Source organism: Pelophylax lessonae, assembly GCF_965119305.1.
Source record: "Pelophylax lessonae genome assembly, chromosome: 7".
NCBI classification, from domain to species: Eukaryota; Metazoa; Chordata; class Amphibia; order Anura; family Ranidae; genus Pelophylax; species Pelophylax lessonae.
Window position 1 is genome coordinate 212671690 of NC_138774.1, and position 23866 is coordinate 212695555.

Genomic DNA, 23866 nt, shown 5'->3' on the forward strand with positions numbered 1-23866 from the left:
ACAGAGTCCTGACCTCAACATAATAGAACACCTTTAGGATGAATTAGGAGTGAAGACTGCGAGCCAGGCCTTCTCGTCCAACATCAGTGCCTGAGGTCACAAATGCGCTTCAGGAAGAATGGTCAAACATTCCCATAGACACGCTCCTAGACCTTGTGGACAGCCTTCCCAGAAGAGTTGAAGCTGTTAGAGCTGAAAAGGGCGGGCCAACTCAATATTGAACACTATGGGCTAAGACTGGGATGCCATTAAAGTTCATGTGCGTGTATAGGCAGGCTAGTCAAGTTCCTCCACCCCAAACTCTCTCATCCATGTCTTTATGGACCTTGCTTTGTGCACTGGTGCGCAGTCATGTTGGAACAGGAAGGGGCCATCCCCAAACTGTTCCCACAAAGTTAGGAGCATGAAATTCTCCAAAATGTCTTGGAATGCTGATACCTTAAGAGTTCCCTTCACTGGAACTAAGGGGCCAAACCCAACCCCTGACAAACAACCCCATACCATAATCTCCCCTTCACTAAATGGTTTGGACCAGTGCACAAAGCAAGGGCCATAAAGACATGGATGAACGAGTATGGGGTGGAGAAACTTGACTGGCCTGCACAGAGTCCTGGCCTCAACCCGTTAGAACACCTTTAGGATGAATTAGAGCGGAGACTGCGAGCCAGGCCTTTACATCTAACATCAGTGCCTAACCTCACAGATGTGCATCCACAAGAATGGTCAAACATTCCCATAGACCAGTGATGGCGAACCTTGGCACCCCAGATGTTTTGGAACTATATTTCCCATGATGCTCAACTACACTGCAGAGTGCATGACCATCATGGGAAATGTAGTTCCAAAACATCTGGGGTGCCAAGGTTCACCATCACTGCCATAGACACATTCCTAAACCTTGTGGACAGCTTTACCAGAAGAGTGGAAGCTGTTATAACTGCAAAGGGTGGGCCCACTCAATATTGAACAATATGGACTAAGACTGGGCTGCCATTAATGTTCATGTGCTTGTGAAGGCGGGCGTCCCAATACTTTTGGCAATATAGTTTATATGCAACTTAACGTTGTAGCGACGTCATGCACCACTTTGGTCTGACTTGAGGGACTTGAATGCAACTTGAGGGCCATAGACTTCAAAGTTAACGATCAAAAGTTGCATGAAAGTCTGAATGTTTTACATGCAACAGTGGGTTGGACTTTGTAGTGGGACAAGTCACCTTTAAGTTGCACTCATCCAACGTTGCGTCAAAGTCGCACCAAAGTTGCAATCCATAGTTGCTGCTACTTTGAAATCATACAATTGTGAATGGAGCCTTGATGCTAAACTGTGGTTTAAAAAAAAAATACATATTCAAGTATGTATTTTTAACCACTTGACCTTCATGATAAGGCCATTTTTTGCGATACAGCACTGCGTTATTTTAACTGGCAATTGCACGGCCATGCGACACTGTACCCAAAAAAAACCTGTGTCCTTTTTTCCCCACAAATATAGCTTTTTTTTGGTTGTATTTGATCACCACTGAGTTTTTTATTTTTTGTGCTATAAACAAAAAAAGACAATTTTGAAAAAAAAAAAAAAAAAAAACAATAATTTTTTACTTCCTTCTATGAAACATATCAAATAAAAAAATCGAATTTCTTGATAAATTTAGACCGCTATGTATGTTTTTGGTAAAAAAAATCCCATTAAGCGCTGTTTACGCAAAGGTTATAAGGTCTACAAACTATGGGATATATACTGGAATTTTTCTTTCTTTTTTACTAGTAATGGTGGTGATCAGTGACTTATAGCACAACTGCGATATTGCGGCGGACATTTAGATACTAACTGACACTTTTTGGGAACCAGGGACACTAATACAGTGATTAGTGCTAAAAATATGCACTGTCAATGTACTAATAACACTGGCTGGGAAAGGGTTAAACATCTAGCGCAATAAAAGGGTTAAATGTGTGCCTAGCCAGTGTTTTGGTATACCGTGTTAGGTGTTTTTACTAAGAGAAGTAATAGATTTTATTCCTGGCTTTGCTTTGTGGGGAAAGGAAATCTATTACTTAGCAGCTGACAGGACAGGGCTCTGCCTCATTTACATAAGCAAAGCTCTGTGCTGTGTAAATTCTTGACGATCGCCGGGTGGCTGCGCTAATTCATTGGCTGGCACCCACTGATGGACATCTGCTATATTTAATCACAGCACAGCTGGGTCGATGGCGGTGTGCGTGCGCGCCCCTTACCCGGAAATGCCAGATCATTACCTAGTATGTGATCTGGCGCAGCAGAACTGCCTTGCCACCGTATATACTGTATCTATGTTATATGGTTGGCAAGCAGGAAACTAATAAAAAATAAACAAAAAAACAAACTTATATAGCCCTCTATACTAGACCTACTGATTACGAATAATACAGACCTGATCGCAGATGTAGAAATATGGGGCAGCTTAGTGACCACAGGTCAATTAGTTTCAGTATAAATTACAGAAATAGGAAACACAAAGGTAATACAAGGACACTGAATTTCAAAAGAGTCAACTTATAAACTGCACTCTTTGCTAGACGATATTAAAAATGGAATAGAATCCTAGGAACAAAGAACATGGAGGAAAAATGGGAGTACCTACTAAACAAAGGTATTGGCCAGTGCATTCCAACAGGGAATACATTTAAAAGAGCTAAAATAAACCCTTTTTTTGAAGAAAAGGCCTTCAAAAAATACAAGGCTGAGTGGTCATTGTCAGCATTCCAACATTACAAAGAATGCAATAAGAAATGTAAGAACTCAATCAAGACGGCTAAGATAGCACACAAAAGGCACATAACAGAAGAGAGTAGAAGAAAAAAACAAGAAATCTTTTAAGTATATAAATAGTAAGAATGTGAGGCCAGAACATATTGGGCGCATAAAGGATGATGAAGAGAATTTGGCTACAAAGGACAGAGAGAAGGTAAAGGTTCTGAATAAATTCTTCTCCTCAGTCTTCACAAAAGAAACGGTCGGATACAGTAACCTAGAATGTAATGTTAATGTTAATAACACATCACAGGAAGAACCCTCATGGTTAACAGAAGACAGACCCAGAAAACGACTTGAAAAAATTAACATAAATAAATAATTTGGACCAGATGGCTTACACCTGAGGGTCCTTAAGAATCTCAGCCAGGTGATAGCCAGACCATGGTGCCTAATTTTTATGAACAGTCTACTGACAGTAATGGTACCTGCTGATTGGAGAAAAGCCAACGTGGCACCAATATTTCAAAAAGGGCTGAGATATATCCTTGGGAACTACAGGTCAGTTAGCCTAACATCAATAGTTTGCAAGTTATTGGAGGGGATGATAAGGGACTATATCCAAGATTTTAGTAATGAAAACGGTACCATTAGTAGTAATCAGCATGGATTCATGAAGAATGGTTCTTGCCAGACCAATCTATCAACCTTCTATGAGGAAGTAAGGCATTTCATACAGTTCCCCAAAAAACATTTACTGTACAAACTAAGGTACGTAGGTATGGACCATAGGGTGAGTACCTGGATTGGAAACTGGCTTCAGGGGTGAGTCCAAAGGGTGGTGATAAATGGCAAGTACTCGGAATGGTCTGGTGTGGAAAGTGGGGTTCCCCAAGAATCTGTCCTGGGACCAATCCTGTTTAATCTATTCATAAACGATCTAGAGGATGGGATAAACAGCTCAATCTCAGTATTTGTGGACGATACTAAGCTAAGCAGGGCAATAACTTCTATGCAGGATGTGAAAACCTTTCAAGAAGACCTGAACAAAATAACTGGGTAGGCAACTACATTGCAAATGAGGTTTAATGTTGGAAAATGTAAGGTAACGCATTTGGGTGCCAAAAATACAAATGCAAGTTACTTACTAGTGGGAGAACCTCTGGGGGAATCTAAGATGGAAAAGGACCTGGGTGTCCTAGTAGATGACAAGCTCAGCAATGGCATGCAATGCCAAGCGGCTGCAAGCAAAGCCAACAGAATACTGGCATGTATAAAAAAAAAAGGGGATTCACTCCAGAGATAGAACAATAATTCTCTCACTATTCAAGACTCTGGTCCAGCCGCATCTTCAGTATGCCATCCAGTTCTGGGCACTGGTCCTCAGGGTGAATGCACTGGAACTGGAGAGAGTCCAGAGAAGGGCAATCAAGTTAATAAAGGGACTGAAGGATCTCAGCTATGAGGAACAACTACAAGCATTGAACTTACTCTCTCTGGAGAGGAGAGGCTTGAGAGGGGATATGATATCCATGTTCAAATACTGTACTGGCAACCCTAACATAGGGAACAAACTTTTCAGCAAAATGAAATTTAAAAAGACACGTGGCCATTCACTAAAATTAGAAATGAAGCAGTTTACCTTAAACTGCGTAAAGGGTTCTTTAACGTAACAGCAGAAAGCATGTGGAATTCTCTTCCCCAAGCAGTGGTATCAGCAGGGAGCATCGATAGTTTAAAAAACTATTAGATGGACACCTTAATGACCACAACATACAGGGGTATACGATGTACTATTGATATAAACACTAGTACACACAGACACACATACCCATCATAGGTTGAACTGGATGGACTGGTGTCTTTTTTCAACCTCACTAACTATGTAACTACAGTATCTCAAAAAAGTGAGTACACCCCTCACATTTTTGTAAATATTTTATTATATCTTTTCATGTGACAACACTGAAGAAATTACACTTTGCAACAATGTAAAGTAGTGAGTGTACAGCTTGTATAACAGTGTAAATGTGCTGTCCCCCTCAAAATAACAACACACAGCCATTAATTTCTAACAAAAGTGAATACACCCCTAAGTGAAAATGTCCGAATTGGGCCCAATTAGACATTTTCCCTTCCCGGTGTCATGTGACTCGTTAATGTTACAAGATCTCAGGTGTGAATGGGGAGCAGGTGTGTTAAATTTGGTGTTATCGCTCTTACTCTCTCATACTAGTCACTGGAAGTTCAACATGACAACTCATGGCAAAGAACTCTCTGAGGTTCTGAAAAAAAGAATTGTTGTTCTACATAAAGATGGCCTAGGCTATAAGAAGATCGCCAAGACCCTGAAACTGAGCTGCAGCACAGTGGTCAAGACCATACAGCGGTTAGACAGGACAGGCCTCATTATGGTCGACCAAAGGTGTTGAGTGCACATACTCAGCGTCATATCCAGAGGTTGTCTTTGGGAAATAAACGTATGAGTGCTGCCAGCATTGCTGCAAAGGTTGAAGGGGTGGGGGGTCAGCCTGTCAGTGCTCAGACCATATGCTGCACACTGCATCAAATTAGTCTGCATGGCTGTCATCCCAGAAGGAAGCCTCTTTCAAAGATGATGCACAAGAAAGCCCGCAAACAGTTTGCTGAAGACAAGCAGACTAAGGACATGGATTACTGGAACCATGTCCTGTGGTCTGATGAGACCAAGATAAACTTATTTGGTTCAGATGGTGTCAAGCGTGTGTGGCGGCAACCAGGTGAGCAGTAAAAAGACAAGTGTGTCTTTCCTACAGTCAAGCATGGTGGTGGGAGTGTCATAGTCTGGGGCTGCATGAGTGCTGCCAGCACTGGGGAGCTACAGTTCATTGAGGAACCATGAATGCCAACATTTACTGTGACTTACTGAAGCAGAGCATGATCCCCTCCCTTCAGAGACTGGGCGGCAGGTCAGTATTTGTCATGGTCTTACCTTCTTGCTGTTCTCCTTCGTTTGACATGTGCTGGCGGCCATCTTGGTTTCTGGGTTTCTTGTAGCCTCCTACTCTGCGGCTCCTCCTTCCCACTGGGAGGAGCTGGATGCCTAGCTCATATATATAGGAGGTCTGTGGCTTCAGTTCCTTGCTTGGTCCTCCTGTGTTCACATGCTTCTAAGACTGCTGCTGCTTCTGGTTCCTGATCCTGGCTTCGTCTGACTACCCTGCTGGTTCCTGATCCTGGGCTCGTCTGACTACCCTGCTGGTTCCTGATCCTGGCTTCGTCTGACCACCCTCCTGGCTCCTGACCTCTGGCTTCGCATAGACTCTGCTTCGGTTTTGCCATCCGTTTGGACTTTTGCTTTACAGCTTGATTTTCAATAAAGCCTTCTTATTTTCACTTATCTGTTGTTGTACGTCTGGTTCATGGTTCCGTGACATTAGGACCAAGCCATGAATTCTGACGGTACAGGGCCATCCTCGCTACCCACGCTGGTTGCCAGACTTGATCAGCAGGATCACCTGTTGGGTCAGTTCGCCGTGGCGTTGCAAATCCTGCTTGAACGCACGGCTCATTTCGCTCCCGTTGCCGATGGGTCAGTTGTCGCTCCTGGGCCCGCTCCTACTGCCGCTCCGGTTGTTGCGCCAGAGTCTACCCTGACACCTGTTGTTGCGCCTGCGGTGTTTCGGGGTATGTCCGGTTCTGCCCCCCTTCCACAGCGCTTTGGGGGAGAGCCAACTCAGTGCCGAGGTTTCCTCAACCAGGTGGGCATTTATTTCGAGTTGCTGCCACATGCCTTTCCTACTGAGAGATCAAAGGTGGGCTTCTTAATTTCGCTGCTCTCGGACAAGGCCTTGGCCTGGGCCAGCCCTTTATGGGAGAACAACAATCCGGTGGTTGCCGAGTTTTCCGGTTTTGTTGCTTCTCTTCGGAGGGTATTTGATGTGCCGGCTCGTGCTGCCTCTGCTGCGAAGCTCCTTATGTCCATCAGACAGGGTTCACGATCCGTAGCTGAATACGCCATTGAGTTTCGTACCCTGGCAGCAGAGGTGGGCTGGAATAATGAGGCTCTGGTCGCTGCTTTCTCTCATGGTCTCTCGGATGCCTTGAAGGATGAGGTTGCAGCTAAGGACCTACCAGTGGAGCTCGAGTCTCTTATTTCTTTCCTGATTTTGATTGACACCAGACTCAGGGAGAGACCTTCCTTTAAGGAGAGTCTGCGGAGGCCTCCTAACAGATTGGCGCCTACCTTTGCTGTCCCACCCGTGCCTCCCTCTCCTCCCACGCCTCCTGGGGATGACTTGGCTGGGGATGAACCCATGCAGCTGGGCTTTGCTCGCCTGTCCGAGGGGGAGAGGGTACTCCGGAGACGCGAGGGCCGATGCATGTACTGTGGTCTCGGTGGGCATTTTCGGTTGGCATGTCCGAACCGTCCGGGAAACGCTCGCACCTGAGATCCTGTCGGGGGCAGATCTTGGGTGGAGTCTCCTCGTCCCCGGTTTCCCGTGTTGACAAACCACTGATCACTGTTGTCCTCTCCTGGGTCGGGGGCTCAGTGACGACCCAGGCGTTGGTGGACTCTGGTGCTGGTGGTTTGTTCATTGATAGTGTGTTCGCTGCCACCAATTCCATTCCTCTGCAGGCCCAAGGTTCCCCACTGGCTCTTGAGGCGATAGACGGCAGACCCCTTCTGCCGCCACACGTGACTCATGAGACCCTTCCAGTGGGGATAGCCATTGGTCCCGTTCACAGAGAGTTGGTCTGCTTCCAGGTTATTTCGTCTCCACACTACTCGGTGGTCTTGGGGTACCCCTGGCTCCAGAAGCATAATCCGACTTTCGATTGGAGATCAGCCGAGATCCTCTCGTGGTCACCACAGTGTGGGGCTAGTTGCATCCATGGGCCTGTCAAGTTGCTGTGTACTTCCTCGGACTCTCTGTTGCCTCCTGAATATGAGGAGTACCGGGATGTATTCGATAAGGTGCGCGCGGTTGCCCTCCCTCCGCACCGCCCATACGATTGTGCCATCGAGTTACAACCTGGTGCCGTTCCTCCTCGTGGCAAGGTCTATCCACTGTCGGTAGCGGAGAATGAGGCCATGGAGGAGTACGTGAAGGAGGCGCTTTCACGCGGACACATTCGCAAATCCTCGTCCCCGGCAGGGGCTGGATTTTTCTTTGTGAAAAAGAGGGGCGGTGAGTTGAGGCCTTGCATCGATTACAGGGGTCTCAATCGCATCACGATCAAGAACGCTTATCCGATACCCTTGATTTCCGAGCTGTTCGATCGCCTTAAAGGGGCCACGGTCTTTACCAAACTCGACCTGAGGGCGGCATATAACCTCGTAAGGATCAAGGCGGGCAAAGAGTGGAAGACCGCGTTTAACACCAGGACCGGTCATTATGAATCCTTGGTTATGCCCTTTGGGTTGTGCAATGCGCCCGCAGTCTTTCAGGAATTCATCAACAATGTTTTCCGTGACCTGTTGCAGCAGTGTGTGGTGGTCTATTTGGATGACATCTTGGTATATTCTGAATCCATGGAGACCCACATTCTGGATGTCAGACGAGTGTTGCAACGGTTACGAGAGAACAAGCTGTTCGGTAAGCTTGAGAAATGCGAATTTCACCGATCCCAGGTAACCTTCTTAGGTTACATCATTTCCGCTGAGGGGTTCTCCATGGATCCTGAGAAGGTTTCGGCTGTCTTACAGTGGCCCCAGCCCAGTGGTCTTCGCTCCCTGCAGCGCTTTTTGGGCTTCGCCAATTATTATCGGAAGTTCATCAGGAACTTTTCCATGCTAGCCAAGCCTCTCACGGATCTGACCAGGAAGGGCAGTAATTCCCAGGTCTGGCCGCTCGAGGCCATCCGAGCTTTTGAGGCTCTAAAGTCCGCCTTTGTGTCGGCTCCGATTCTGTCGCATCCCAACCCTGGGTTGCCCTTTGTCCTCGAGGTGGACGCGTCTGAGAAGGGAGTAGGCGCCCTTCTGTCTCAGCGTAGAACACCAGAGGGTCCTCTGCTTCCTTGTGGGTTTTACTCCCGGAAACTGTCTTCCGCAGAGTGCAACTATCAGATTGGTGACAGGGAGTTATTGGCCATCGTGCAGGCCCTTAAAGAATGGAGGCACTTGCTCGAGGGTTCGGTGGTTCCGGTCCTCATCCTGACGGACCACAAGAATCTGACCTACCTTTCTGAGGCCAAGAGATTGACACCACGTCAGGCCAGATGGGCTCTGTTCTTGTCACGTTTTAATTACGTGGTCTCCTACCTACCTGGTTCCAAGAACATCAGGGCGGATGCCTTATCACGGCAGTACTCCGACCTGTCCAGGGAGGAGTCGATTCCGACTTCGGTCATACCTCCGAATCAGATCCTGGCCGCCATTCGCACCAGCCTGACCTCTCCCCTGGGTGAGCAGATTTTGGCGGCTCAATCTGGTGCTCCCTCTGGGAGACCCAACGGCAGATGTTTTGTGCCTGAGGAGTTGCGCACTCGGTTGTTGCGAACCTACCATAACTCCAAGACCGCGGGGCATCCTGGAAAGAATCAGCTGTCCTGGGCTGTTTCACGTCTGTTCTGGTGGCCTTCCCTACGTTCCGACATCGCCGCATATGTAGCGGCATGCTCCGTTTGTGCCCAGAGTAAGTCCCCTCGGCACCTTCCGTTGGGCCTTCTGCAACCCATAGCCACCGGGGAGCGCCCATGGTCACACCTGGGGATGGATTTCATTGTGGACCTCCCTGCATCCCGAGGCCATACGGTCATTCTCATGATTGTGGATCGGTTTTCCAAAATGTGCCACTGTGTTCCTCTCAAGAAGTTACCCTCTGCACAGGAGTTGGCCACGATTTTTGCCAGGGAGGTTTTCCGGTTGCACGGTTTGCCCAAGGAGATTGTGTCGGATCGGGGGAGTCAGTTTGTGTCCAGGTTCTGGCGCGCCTTTTGCTCCCAGTTGGGGATTCATCTCTCCTTCTCCTCGGCCTACCACCCTCAGTCCAATGGGGCCGCAGAACGATCCAATCAGGCCTTGGAGCAATTCCTTCGTTGCTATGTCTCCGATCACCAAGACAATTGGATTGACCTCCTGCCTTGGGCTGAGTTTGCCAGGAACACGGCGGTGAACTCTTCCTCTGGGACGTCTCCCTTCATGGCCAATTATGGGTTCCAACCTGCCGTGTTACCGGAGGTATTCTCCCCCCAGGATATTCCGGCTGTGGAGGATCACCTTTCCATCCTACGTGCTTCTAGGGTACAGATCCAGAAGTCCCTTGAGGTCTCTGCGCAGCGCCAGAAACTCCAGGCTGATCGCAGACGAGCGCCTGCTTCTTCCTACCAGGCCGGAGACCGTGTATGGTTGTCCACCCGCAACCTCAACCTTCGAGTGCCCACTCCCAAGCTGGCGCCTCGCTTTGTTGGTCCCTTCCGAGTGCTTCGCAGGGTAAACCCGGTAGCCTATGCCCTTGCGCTTCCTCCTGGCATGCGGATCTCCAACGTGTTTCATGTCTCCCTGTTGAAGCCACTGGTGTGTAATCGTTTCACTTCCTCGGTTCCTCGGCCTCGTCCGGTCCAAGTGGGCAATCGTGAGGAGTATGAGGTGAGCAATATCCTGGACTCACGCCTGGTCCGCGGTCGGGTGCAGTTTTTGGTTCATTGGCGTGGTTATGGTCCAGAGGAGCGTTCCTGGGTTCCCTCCGCAGATGTCCATGCTCCTGCCTTGCTCCGTGCCTTCCACGCACGCTTCCCTCAGAAACCGTTCTTTACTCCGCGGAGGAGGGGCCCTTGAGGGGGAGGTACTGTCATGGTCTTACCTTCTTGCTGTTCTCCTTCGTTTGACATGTGCTGGCGGCCATCTTGGTTTCTGGGTTTCTTGTAGCCTCCTACTCTGCGGCTCCTCCTTCCCACTGGGAGGAGCTGGATGCCTAGCTCATATATATAGGAGGTCTGTGGCTTCAGTTCCTTGCTTGGTCCTCCTGTGTTCACATGCTTCTAAGACTGCTGCTGCTTCTGGTTCCTGATCCTGGCTTCGTCTGATTACCCTGCTGGTTCCTGATCCTGGCTTCGTCTGACTACCCTGCTGGTTCCTGATCCTGGGCTCGTCTGACTACCCTGCTGGTTCCTGATCCCGGCTTCGTCTGACCACCCTCCTGGCTCCTGACCTCTGGCTTCGCATAGACTCTGCTTCGGTTTTGCCATCCGTTTGGACTTTTGCTTTACAGCTTGATTTTCAATAAAGCCTTCTTATTTTCACTTATCTGTTGTTGTACGTCTGGTTCATGGTTCCGTGACAGTATTCCAACATAATGACCCCAAACACACCTCCAAGACGACCACTACCTTGCTAAAGAAGCTGAGGGTAAAGGTGATGGACTGGCCAAGCATGTCTCCCTATTGAGCATCTGTGGGGCATCTTCAAACGGAAGGTGGAGGAGCGCGAGGGCTCTAACATCCACCAGCTTTGTGATGTCCTTATGGAGGAGAGGAAGAGGACTCCAGTGGCAACCTGTGAAGCTCTGGTGAACTCCATGCCAATGAGGGTTAAGGCAGTGCTGGAGAATAATGGTGGCCACACAAAATATTGACACTTTGGGCCCAATTAGGACATTTTGACTTAGGGGTGTACCCACTTTTGTTGCCAGTGGTTTAGACATTAATGGCAGTGTGTTGAGTTATTTTAAAGGGGACAGCAAATTCACACTTATACAAGCTGTACAGTCACTACTTTACATTGTAGCAAAGTGTCATTTCTTCAGTGTTGTCACATGAAAAGATATAATAAAATATTTACAAAAATGTGAGGGGTGTACTCACTTTTGTGAGATACTGTATGTAACTTTCAGACTCCTTTTTTTTTTTTTTTTTTGCCACTTTGATCAAAATTTCTGTTGGAGGGTGACTAGGTTTATTCTCGAGGGTATGTAGGAATGTACCCATCCTCTCTTGTTTACTTCTGAAATGGACTACGGGGTTTATAGGGTGCAAGAGCAGTGCACATGATCGCAACAAACGTGCTCTTGCACAAAAAACTTAACAGGGAAAAGGAGAGGTTCGGGAGCTCACGGAGGACGTTAGAAGGTAGCAGACAAACACAATAAGAAATGATTTCATGAAAAATAGATTACGGGGCTATTAAGTAGTGGATGTGTCTGGATTATTACTGGAGGATAAAGATATCATTTAGTGTCACTATAAGCCCCTGAAAAGACCCTTTAGCGGCAAATACAGTATCTCACTAAAGTGAGTACACCCCTCACATTTTTGTAAATATTTTATTATATCTTCTCATGTGACAACACTGAAAAAATGACACTTTGCTACAATGTAAAGTAGTGAGTGTACAGCTTGTATAACAGTGTAAATTTGCTGTCCCCTCAAAATAACTCAACACACAGTCATTTATGTCTAAACCGCTGGCAACAAAAGTGAGTACACCCCTAAGTGAAAATGTCCAAATCCGGCCCAATTAGCCATTTTCCCTCCCTGGTGTCATGTGATTTGTTGGTGTTACAAGGTCTTATGTGTGAATGGGGAGCAGGTGTGTTAAATTTGGTGTTATCACTCTCACTCTCTCACACCGGTCACTGGAAGTTCAACATGGCACCTTATGGCAAAGAACTCTCTGAGGATCTGAAAAAAAGAATTGTTGCTCTAAATAAAGATGGCCTAGGCTATAAGATGATTGCCAAGACCCTGAAACTGAGCAGCATCACAGTGGCCAAGACCATACAGCAGTTTAAGAGGACAGGTTCCACTCAGAACAGGCCTTGCCATGGTCGATCAAAGAAGTTGAGTGCACATGCTCAGCGTCATATCCAGAGGTTGTCTTTGGGAAATAGACGTATGAGTGCTGCCAGCATTGCTGCAGAGGTTGAAGGGGTGGGGGGGTCAGCTTGTCAGTGCTCAGACCATAAGCCTCACAGTGCATGAAATTGGTCTGCATGGCTGTCGTCCCAGAAGAAAGCCTTTTCTAAAAATTATTCACAAGAAAGCCCGCAAACAGTTTGCTGAAGACAAGCAGACTAAGGAGATGGGTTACTGGAACCATGTCCTGTGGTCTGGTGAGACCAAGATAAATGTATTTAGTTCAAATTGTGTCAGGCGTGTGTGGTGGAAACCAGGTGAGGAGTACAAAGACAAGTGTGTCTTGCCTACAGTCAAGCATGGTGGTGGGAGTGTCATGGTCTGGGGCTGCATGAGTGCTGCCAGCATTGGGGAGCTACAGTTCATTGAGGGAACCATGAATGCCAACATGTACTGTGACATACTGAAGCAGAGCATGATCCCCTTCCTTCGGAGACTGGGCCGCAGGGAAATATTCCAACATGATAACGATCCCAAACACACCTCCAAAACGACCACTGCCTTGCTAAAGAAGTTGAGGGTAAAGGTGATGGACTGGCCAAGCATGTCTCCAGACCTAAATCCTATTGAGCATCTGTGGGGCATCCTCAAACGGAAGGTGGAGGAGCGCAGGGTCTCTAACATCCACTAGCTCCATGATGTCGTCATGGAGGAGTGGAAGAGAACTCCAGTGGCAACTTGTAAAGCTCTGGTGAACTCCATGCCCAAGAGGGTTAAGGCAGTGCTGGAAAATAATGGTGGCCACACAAAATACTGACACTTTGGGCCCAATTTGGACATGTTTACTTAAGGGTGTACTCACTTTTGTTGCCAGAGATTTAGACAATAATGGCTGTGTGTTGAGTTATTTTAGAAGGGGCCAGAAATTTAAATTTTTATACAAGCTGTACACTCACTACTTTACATTGTAGCAAAGTGTCATTTCTTCAGTGTTGTCACATGAAAAGATATAATAAAATATTTACAAAAATGTGAGGGGTGTACTTACTTTTGTGAGATACTGTATGCTGTACAATTGTAGTACCCTACATCCATTTGCCTCTTCTTTTTCGCTCCCCTTTGTTGGTGTTTCCTATTCCTTGTATCTAATTTTTTTCTTTCCTATTTCAATTTGTTCCAATTTTTTATTTTTATATTGTACAGTGATTTAAATGTTAAAACGCCAGATACAAATCTTCCAACTCAAATTACTTATATATGAATCTTATAGGATATGTATGAGCAAGCCTGTATAAATAATTTCCTCTATACAAACTTGAAAATTAAAGAGGAAATCCAAGGTTTTGCATATGCTTCCTTGCTCTTTTAACCACTTCACCTCCAGAAAGTTTACCCCCCTTCCTGACCAGGCCATTTTTTGCCATAGGGAACTGCATTGCTTACTTACTGACAATTGCTTAGTCCTGTGACACTGTACCGGAATCAAATTTATGTCCTTTTTTCCCTACAAATAGAGCCTTTTGGTGGTATTTGATCACCACTGCGGTTTTTATTTTTTGCGCTATAAGAAAAGAGCAACCGACAAAAAAAAAAAAAACAATATTTTTTACCTTCTGCTCTAAAACACATTACCCACTTGCCGACCACTCACGTTGGAGGGTATTGCGGCAAAGTGGCGCGCGCCGCCGGAGGCTCACACCCGCTGTATTCAGACACAGCGGGAGTCGGGCCAGGGGAGGAGAGGCGGTGATCACCGCCGCTTTTCCCCGATCGTCGGGGATCGAGTGAGGAAATCCACCCACTTGTGTAAACAAAGCGGGCGGATCTCCTATGTGACAGACAGGGACAGATTAGAGGATTCAGCATAGCTGAACCTGTAATCTGTGTCTGTGTCACACAGTCCCCTCCCCCCACACACGTCAGTAAGCATGAGGCATACATTTAACCTTTTGATCACCAATAAAGTTAACCCCTTCCCTGGCAGTGTCATTATTACAGTAACAGTGCATATTTATAGCACTGATTACTGTAGTAATGTCACTGGTACCCCCAAAAGTGTCAAAAATGTCAGTTAGGCGTCCGATCTGTCCGCCGCAATGTCGCAGTCCCGCAAAAAAAAAAAAAAAAAAAAAAAATCGCAGATCGCCGCCATTACTAGTAAAAAAAAAAAATAAACAATAAAAATGACAAATCTTTTTCGTAGTTAGTAAATGCGATAACTTTTGCACAAACCAATCAAAATACGCTTATTGTGATTTTTTTTTTTACTAAAAATATGTAGCAGAAAACAAATTGGCCTAAAATGTTAAAAAATTTTGATTTTTAAATTTTGTTTTGAGAATGTTATATATCAGAATGTAAAAAATATTGTTTTTTATTTTCAAAATGGTCGCTCAATTCAAAAATTAAAAAAAAAAAAAATCGCACAGGTGATCAAATACCACCAAAAAAAAGCTCTATTTGTGGGGGGAAAAAGGAAAATTGAATTTGGGTACAGCGTCGCACGACCGCGCAATTGTCCGTAAACTAACGCATTGCCGAATCGCAAAATATAGCCTGGTCAGGAATGGGGCAAAAATCTTCCGGTCTTAAAGCGGTTAAAAATACGCTCATTGAGGATTTTTTTGTCAAAGACAGGTAGCTAAATACATTTTGGCCTAAATATATGACAAAAATTGAATATATTGGATATTTTTTAACTGTCAAAGTAGAAAATGTCAATTTTTTTGCAAAATTTTGCTCTTTTTTTATTAATATCGCAAAAAATGAAAAGTGCAGAGATGATCAAATACCACCAAAAGAAAGCTCTGTTTGTGGGAAAAAAAGGACGTAAATTTTGATTGGGTACGGCGTTGCATGACTGCGCAATTGTCAGTTAAAGTCGTGCAGTGCCAAGTTGCAAAAAGTGGCCTGGACGTAAAGCAGGAAAATCCTCCGGTGGTAAAGTGGTTAAATAAAAAAAAAAAAAAAATCCAATTTCTTCATCAATTTAGGCCAATATTTATTTACTATCTAGGCTGCCTCTGTGCCTCTGCCAGCATCAGTAGGGAAAGTACCTATTGAAAGACGACTTACCTCCAAGGCATTCTCTAGATCTCCTTTCAGGACCTGGACACATCCGATGTTGAACCAAATCTTCGATGTGGGATCCTCAATACTTAAGAAGTTCTCCAAAGCTGAATCCAGGTTTTGATTGTCTGCTGCCAGGACTCCTTCATGCCAATACTTTATGAGATCTTTGTATGGCATCCTGCAGAGAAATGAAGAAGAATGTGTCGATCCACCTGCAGTAAGAGCAGCTGTACATGTATCAGGAAGTGTAACGTCTTGTGTCCCTCCCAGAGTTTCATTCCAATCCTGTCTAAGGATTTAATGAAAGGGCACGTAGTCAGCTCTTTAAATTCCTGGCTTGCAACACTCACCTGGGTGTTCACTGGGTTGGAACAAATATTGCATAAGTTATCTGCACAAGAGACATAGGCTCCATTCACACCTTAGCGTATCATTTTCAGGCGTTTTTTTGGGCTTTTTTTAGATGTTTTTTGGGGCTTTTTTTTTTACAGGCGTTATTTCAAGCTTTTTTACAGGTGTTTTTTCAGGCTTTTTTGCAGGCGTTTGGAGGCAGGCATTGACATCTAACAAAAATGCTTGTAATCTGCCAAAAAAAAAGCTCATGTACTTTTTTGAGCTTCAGGCGTTTTGCTTCAGGCAACAAAACGCTCAGATGTGAACATGGGCCATTGAAATGAATGGGATTTTGCTTGTTGGCCATTTTGAGACTGCAGAGATGAGCGTTTTACGAGCTGAAATATGCTCAGGTGTGAACTGGGCCCTATATATTCAATAACTCAATAATCAATGTTTGAAAAGAGCCTTTTTGATGGTTTGAAACATAACTTTCTGATATGGAGAATTTTATGTTTTACTATCTGATATCTGTTTGTACTTTTGGGATCAGTTAGACTTGTGATTGAGGAGTGGTAAAACCAGAAGTTTGAACCTCATTTATACCATCTCCCCTTAAAAACTTGCAGCCAAATCATGTACCTGTACGTCATTTGGTTATAAGTGGTTGTACCGGAGTCCAACCCCAACCCCTGCAAAACAACCCCACACCATAATCCCCCCTCCACCAAATGATTGGGACCAGTGCACAAAGCAAGGTCCATAAAGTATATACCACGATATTGCTGCGCTAAAACATATAGCATAAAACATATACAAGAAAGGCGAAAAGCAGCCAACACAAATCTTTGAAATAAAAAGATCAAAAGGCAATATGTATCAAAATGTGGCGCTATTCTAAAAACTTTTTGCACAGAATGTTGTTAACAAATCCAGGGGAGAAACGACAGTTCATAGGTAATCCATATATGTAGGTATGGAAGACTTCGGACAGATGGAAGTGAAGATCCTCAGTGGAAAAGACCACCACCAAACTCTGACGAAACGCGTCGGTGGGAGTTTACGGCGACGCACGCCACACGTGGAAGAGACACGGCGGCCATCTTGACGGTGGGATGCGGCAGCATCTTACCATAGGAGGAGAATCTATACAACGCTTGCTACCAGCGGTGATCTTGTAAGTTGTTTTAATACCTTTTGGGGCAAATAAAGTATATGGCAGATTACACTATGAGGCGGTGTTCTGTTTTCCTCTTTTTGGGCCCCATGAGAAGTTGATGATCGCTTGGTTATTGATGTGACTAAGGAGTGAGGAGTGGAGGATCCCAGTTTCCTATGACTTATGCACCTATATACGCTTTATGACCTTTGTGATGAAGGTCATCTACATCTGGTAAGGATCAGTGTGTGCGGGTGTTTGGTGGTGGTCTTTACCACTGAGGATCTTCACTTCCATCTGTCCGAAGTCTTCCATACCTACATATATGGATTACCTATGAACTGTTGTTTCTCCCCTGGATTTGTTAACAACATTCTGTGCAAACAGTTTTTAGAATAGCGCCACATTTTGATACATAAGGTCCATAAAGACACGGATGAGTGAGTTTTGAGTGGAGGAACTTGACTGTCCTGACCTCAACCCAATAGAACACCTTTGGGATGAATTCGAGCGGAGACTGCGAGCCAGGCATTCCTGTCCAACATCAGTGCCTGGCCTCACAAATACACTTCTGGAAGAATGGTCAAACATTCCCATAGACACACTCCTAAACCTTGTGGACAGCCTTCCCAGAAGAGTTGAAGTTGTTAAAGCTGCAAAGAGTGGGCCAACCCAATATTGAACCCGACGGAGTAAGACTGGGATGCTATTAAATATCATGTGCGTGAAAAGGCAGGTGTCCTAAAGCTACCTTGACATGTGGGCGTAGCGGATCACTGGCAGAATCACCGCGATTCTGCCCTCGATCCGGAGTCTTTGCAAATAGTGGGACGCCTGTGCGATGCCGTGATTTGCAATGGCACCCAAAACGCTGTGCGATGTTGCAGCCATTTCCGTCTGCCAAATCGCGGTAACATTGCGTAAACAGAATCGCGGGACGCATGACGCCCAAAAAGGTACAGGAGCTTCTTTTGTGTGTCATGCGTCCCGCGATTCTGTTGCGCGATGTTACCGCGATTCGGCAGGCGGAAATCGCGGCAACATCGCACAGCGTTTGGGGTGCCATTGCAAATCACGGGCATCGCACAGGCGTTCTGCGATTTGCAATGATTCCGGATCGCGGGCAGAATCGCTGTGATTCTGCCCAGGATCCGCTACGCCCACATGTGAACGTAGCCTAATACTTTTGGTAATATAGTGTACTTTACATATCCCAACACACAGACTTTCTTTATTGAATCTTTGCCAGCTGTCTAGTTCCTGAGTTGTTCCTTGTGCTTCCCCTGCGGTGACAGGGTTTGGGGATGTGGTTTGGCAAGCCCTATTTCCGCCCCTTCTATGGTTGGACTGTTGAAATATCAGCAATTTGGTTTAAATCACTTTATCTAGCGGCTATACGTACGTATACCCTATAGCACTTATGGGTTAGTATCATCTCTCTTCATTAGTAGCATTATCCCTGTTAGATTGGAAATAACTTTTCATCATTATGCACGTGTATGTAAGTTATGCTTGTGTGTATAACTAAAATGTAAATACTGGGTATGTATACATACGTTGTGTTTGGCGTAAAAGCATCACAGCTCATCACCCTGAACACACCATCCCCACTGTCAAACATGGTGGTGGCAGCATCATGGTTTGGGCCTGCTTTTCTTCAGCAGGGACAGGGAAGATGGTTAAAATTGATGGGAAGATGGATGGAGTCAAATACAGGACCATTCTGTAAGAAAACCTGATGGAGTCTGCAAAAGACCTGACACTGGGACGGAGATTTGTCTTCCAACAAGACAATGATCCAAAACATAAAGCAAAATCTACAATGGAATGGTTCACAAATAAACATATCCAGGTGTTAGAATGGCCAAGTCAAAGTCCAGACCTGAATCCAATTGAGAATCTGTGGAAAAAACTGAAAACTGCTGTTCACAAACGCTCTCCATCCAACCTCACTGAGCTCGAGCTGTTTTGCAAGGAGGAATGGGCAAAAATTTCAGTCTCTCCATGTGCAAAACTGATAGAGACATACCCCAAGCGACTGTAATTGCAGCAAAAGGTGGCGCTACAAAGTATTAACTTAAGGGGGCTGAATAATTTTGCACGCCCAATTTTTCAGTTTTTTTATTTGTTAACAAAGTTTGAAATATCCAATAAATTTCGTTCCACTTCATGATTATGTCCCACTTGTTGTTGATTCTTCACAAAAAATTACAGTTTTATAACTTTATGTTTGAAGCCTGAAATGTGGCAAAAGGTTGCAAAGTTCAAGGGGGCCGAATACTTTCGCAAGGCACTATATGTACACATCTTTGGCAAATTGTTTGCTATATGATGCATTTGGACTCATTTTAGATATTCTGCAATTACAGTAAAATCTTGGATTGCGAGCATAATTCATAGACCGTCCTCCACATCGCTGGCTCTCACTTCTGTGTTGCGCTAATAAGTTCACTTTGGGATATTAACCTGTTTCGGCTGCGGCAGGCAGTCCCTCCTGTGTGAACTGACGTAGCCCTACGTTGGTCGTGCGCCTGCTGCTAGGGGGTGAGCACGCACCGCAGGCGCCGCGCTCCCGCCCCCACTCGGCAGCATGGACTCCGATGCACAGGACAGGTGGCTCCAATTGCCGCCGGCCACCTGCGATTGCTCCCCGCTGACAGAGAAGGACAGTCAGCTATTGTAAACACAGCCGACTGTTCTAATCCCTGGAATGATCACAGAGTGCCTGTGATCCTTCTATATAAGATCACAGGTCTCTGATCATTTCAAAAGCCCATCCCCCCACAGTTAGAAACACATGACCGCGCAATTGTCCTTTAAAATAACGCAATGCCAAATCGCAAAAAATGGCCTGGTCATTAAGGGGGCAAATCCTTCCGGTCCAGAAGTGGTTAATATATGCCAAGCGCAATCAATCCTGTTATACTAAAAAGCGCAGTTCTGAGCTCTTTTGTATAAGGTAATTGAGCGCTCTCCGCAATCCCAGGAATGCAGACACACAGGCATTTATCACCTTAGATGCTCACAAGCAATGTCCTGTCCTACAGGTAGCTTTGTTTATTTAGGAGACAAAGGAACAATCAACAGGAAGCGATGACTACACTACATCAGCCAATCAGTTCCAAATGTACAGTCACCTGACACAAGTTACTCACATAGAATCAGCCAATGACACACTTGTATACATTCAAATGTACAATAGAAAAGGGGAAGTACACAAACGTTAATGTGTATTATAGAGCGCACGGAACCGTAAACGCTGCTCTGATCAAACTCGCGCATGCACTCCCCCCACTACTACATGGGATTTTTCTTTTGTTTTTTATTTTTATTAAATTGGCAAAGATTTGAAACAAAATTCTTTCACATTTTCATTATGGGGTATTGTTTGCAAAATTTTGAGGAAAATAATGAATTTAATCCATTTGGGAAAAAGACTGTAACATATCAAAATGTGGAAAAAGTGAAGCGTTGTGAATACTTTTCGGGTGCACTGTAAATTAAGTCAATATTACTGTTATAAGCAACCATTTTTACTGAGTGAAATAGATTTATTCACTATGTATTGTTGTGATTAGCTGTGATTGGCCACAGCTAATCATATGGTACAGATAGGCTGTGATTGGCCCTGTCTGTACCATGTGATCAATCACAGTGATCAACACAATAGTACACAGTGAATGTCATATATCAAAGCCATTCATTGTGTACAATTGCCATGTGATCTGCTGTGATTGGTCACAGGGATCACATGGTACCGGCAGTGGGCGGTACACTGATCTATCATCTGCTGTGTCCGGTGGACACAGTGGGTGACAGATCGCACTGGACCATGGCCCCATATGATGCTCTTCCAGTATAACAGGGCTCCTGCCGGTGTAGCGTGAGAATTACCTACCCCGTGAGAATTACCTACCCCTCGTCACTTCCGGCCAGGAACAGCTGAGCAGCGCAGCAGTGCGCATGCTCACAGGGCCGGATACCTAAAGGGACGACAGAGGAGCTGACTAGTGCGCATGCGCACTAGTATTGAAATAGGACGGTGTACCGTGGAAAAAACCTACCCACGCGGCGGTTAAATAAAACAGCGGGGTTGCAATACGAATCATCTCCGCTCCTGTGCCTGTCACTTCCCTGCTCTCGGCAAGTAAATATAAAAGCGGCTGGCGTCTCCGTGATTTATGTTGTCATACACCCGCCGCCGCTTTTATATTTACTTGCCGAGAGCAGGGAAGTGACAGGCACAGGAGCGGAGATGATTCGTATTGCAGCCCAGTTGTTTTAATGTAACGGCTGCATTCCATACAGTGCCGTGAACCGGAAGTGACGAGGGGTAGGTTTTTCTCACGGGTAGGTAATTCTCACGGAACACCGGCTGTCATTTTGCAATAGGCCGGTTGAGAAGGGGTTAACCACTCTACGACCGCTCACAGTAATACTACTGCGGCAGAGTGGTTCGTTATCGTCCAGCCACGTAGTATTAACGTGATTGGACACTCCCCCTTCTGGGCGGCGCTTGCGCGCCGCCGGAGGCTCGCTCCCGCTGTTTTCATTCACAGCGGGAGTCGGGCCAGGGGAGGAGCAGCGGCGATCGCCGCTGCTCTTACCCGATCGTCGGGGATCGAGTCTGGAGATCCGCCCGCTGTGTGTAAACACAGCGGGCGGATCTCCATAGTGACAGGGAGTGACAGATCGGACTGTTCAGCATAGCTGGACATCCGATCTGTCCATGACTCACTCAGTCACCTCCCCCCCTACACGTCAGTAAGCACCAGGCATACATTAACCCCTCCCTCTCCAATAAAATTAACCCCTTCCCTGCCAGTGTCATTTTTACAGTAACAGTGCATATTTATAGCACTGATTACTGCAGTAATGTCACTGGTACCCCCAAAAGTGTCAAAAATGTCAGTCAGGGGTCCGGTCTGTCCGCCGCAATGTCGCAGTCCCGCAAAAAAAAAATCGCAGATCGCCGCCATTACGCGTTAAAAAAAAAACACCAAAAATGACAGAAATCTTTCCCTTTGTTAGTAAACGCAATAACTTTTGCGCAAACCAATCAAAATACGCTTATTGCGATTTTTTTTACCAAACATATGTAGCATAAAACAAATTGGCCAAAATTTTTTAAAAAAATTGGTTTTTACATCTTTTTTGGGGGGAATTTCATATAAAAAAATGTTAAAAATATTGTTATTTTTTCAAAATAAACGCTTTTTTTTGTTTATAGCGCAAAAAGTAAAAATCGCACAGGTGATCAAATACCACCAAAAGAAAGCTCTGTTTGTGGGAAAAAAAGGACGTAAATTTCGTTTGGGTACGGCGTCGCACGACCGCGCAATTGTCAGTTGAAGTCGCACAGCGCCGAATCGCAAAAAGTGGCCTGGACGGAAGACAGCAAAATCCTCCGGTGGTAAAGTGGTTAAACACCTGCACACGTGTGATTTCCTATCTCTGCTAATATGCTGCCCTGATGGGCACTGATAGGGAGCACTGATTGGCACTGTCTGAAAGGCTGCATTGAGCTACTGCAACACAGTATTTAAATTGCCAGGGAGTGTCTTAGCCACATCCTAGTAACAAGGCCGGAAGGGTTTATGTGATCTCTGGGAGTTTTTCAGTTAGTCTTCGGGAGGTACATAAATGGCCTACACTTATAGTAGGGGTATTATTACATTTCAGTCAAAGCTGCACACAGATGATCGCTCCTGGACGCAAGCATCTTGGATCCATGAGTGATTACATCTGAACACTGGAGGACAGGTTCTGTCAACCTGTCATTGCTTTGTATAAGCCAAGTGGACCCAATTATCCGCCAGACCACCACCACTTGTGAATCCCGCTGCAGGAATCAGCCGGTTCTTGCCCAAGCTGGCAATAAAATACATGAATGAGGCTTTTAGGCTGCATTCACACTTGACTGAAATGGCTGCAAAATGCAGGACGCATTTGCAATGCCATTACTTCTAATGGTACCCCGATTGCGCCACGATTGTTGCAAGGTAAATCTGTCGGCCAAAAGAAGGTGACAAGCATTGCGCATTGCAGCGTGATTTACCATGCGGCAATCGCGCCATGATTGGGGTGTTATTAGAAGTCATGGCATCGCAAACGCATCACAAATTTTGCAGCCATTTGAAATCGCGGCGATTCCGCCCATGATCATGTGTGAATGCAGCCTTGGGGAATCTTTTATATGGCTAGCCAGTGGGACAGTAAAAACACGCAGCTGAGTCAGGTTTTTACCACCCCCTGGCTGCCCAGAGCTGCAGAGTTTGACAGGTAGCACCGCCTATTGAGATCAATGGGGCTGTACCACAACCCCTAGACAAATGCTTGGCTCACAGTTGCTGCATGGTACTGCAATGTAAAATTGCCGTTTGGCAATTATAATGTAAGAAAACCACATCAACGGGTGGCAGTAGTTCACTTCCTGAACGTCTGCCAGCTGCTCCTATACCACCCTCAGAGATGCAGTCCACTGCAGATCACTTTTTAGAGGGCAGTAAGCATTACCACCAACGTGAAAGAGTCCATATAAAGCAGTGAATCCTCTGCTGGTGATCAATCACTATCATTTAAAGCACCTGGAAGTCTAAAGAATGTCAGATTAAATTCTCCATTATAATGCAGCACACGTTTAACCACCTCCCGCACGCCGTATAGGGAAATGATGGTGGACGGGATCTCCTTTCATTCTGGGACAACGTCATATGACGTCACCCCAGTATCACCCCTCTCGTGTGCCCGTGGGGGAGCGCAGCGCGGCGATTGCGCCATGTCCCTTGGACACA

General features: G+C 45.8%; 1 protein-coding gene across 1 annotated transcript in view; it reads right to left on the minus strand.

The window, feature by feature from the left end:
* The window catches only part of NOXA1 (NADPH oxidase activator 1), a 66884-nt gene extending 51033 nt beyond the window's left edge, over positions 1 to 15851 (minus strand). The window contains exon 1 of the mRNA XM_082262693.1: positions 15584 to 15851. Within this exon, the coding sequence (XP_082118819.1) occupies positions 15584 to 15757 (174 nt within the window). The 5' untranslated portion in view covers positions 15758 to 15851. The remainder of the gene's footprint in view (positions 1 to 15583) is intronic.
* Between the last annotated feature and the right edge of the window lie 8015 nt (positions 15852 to 23866).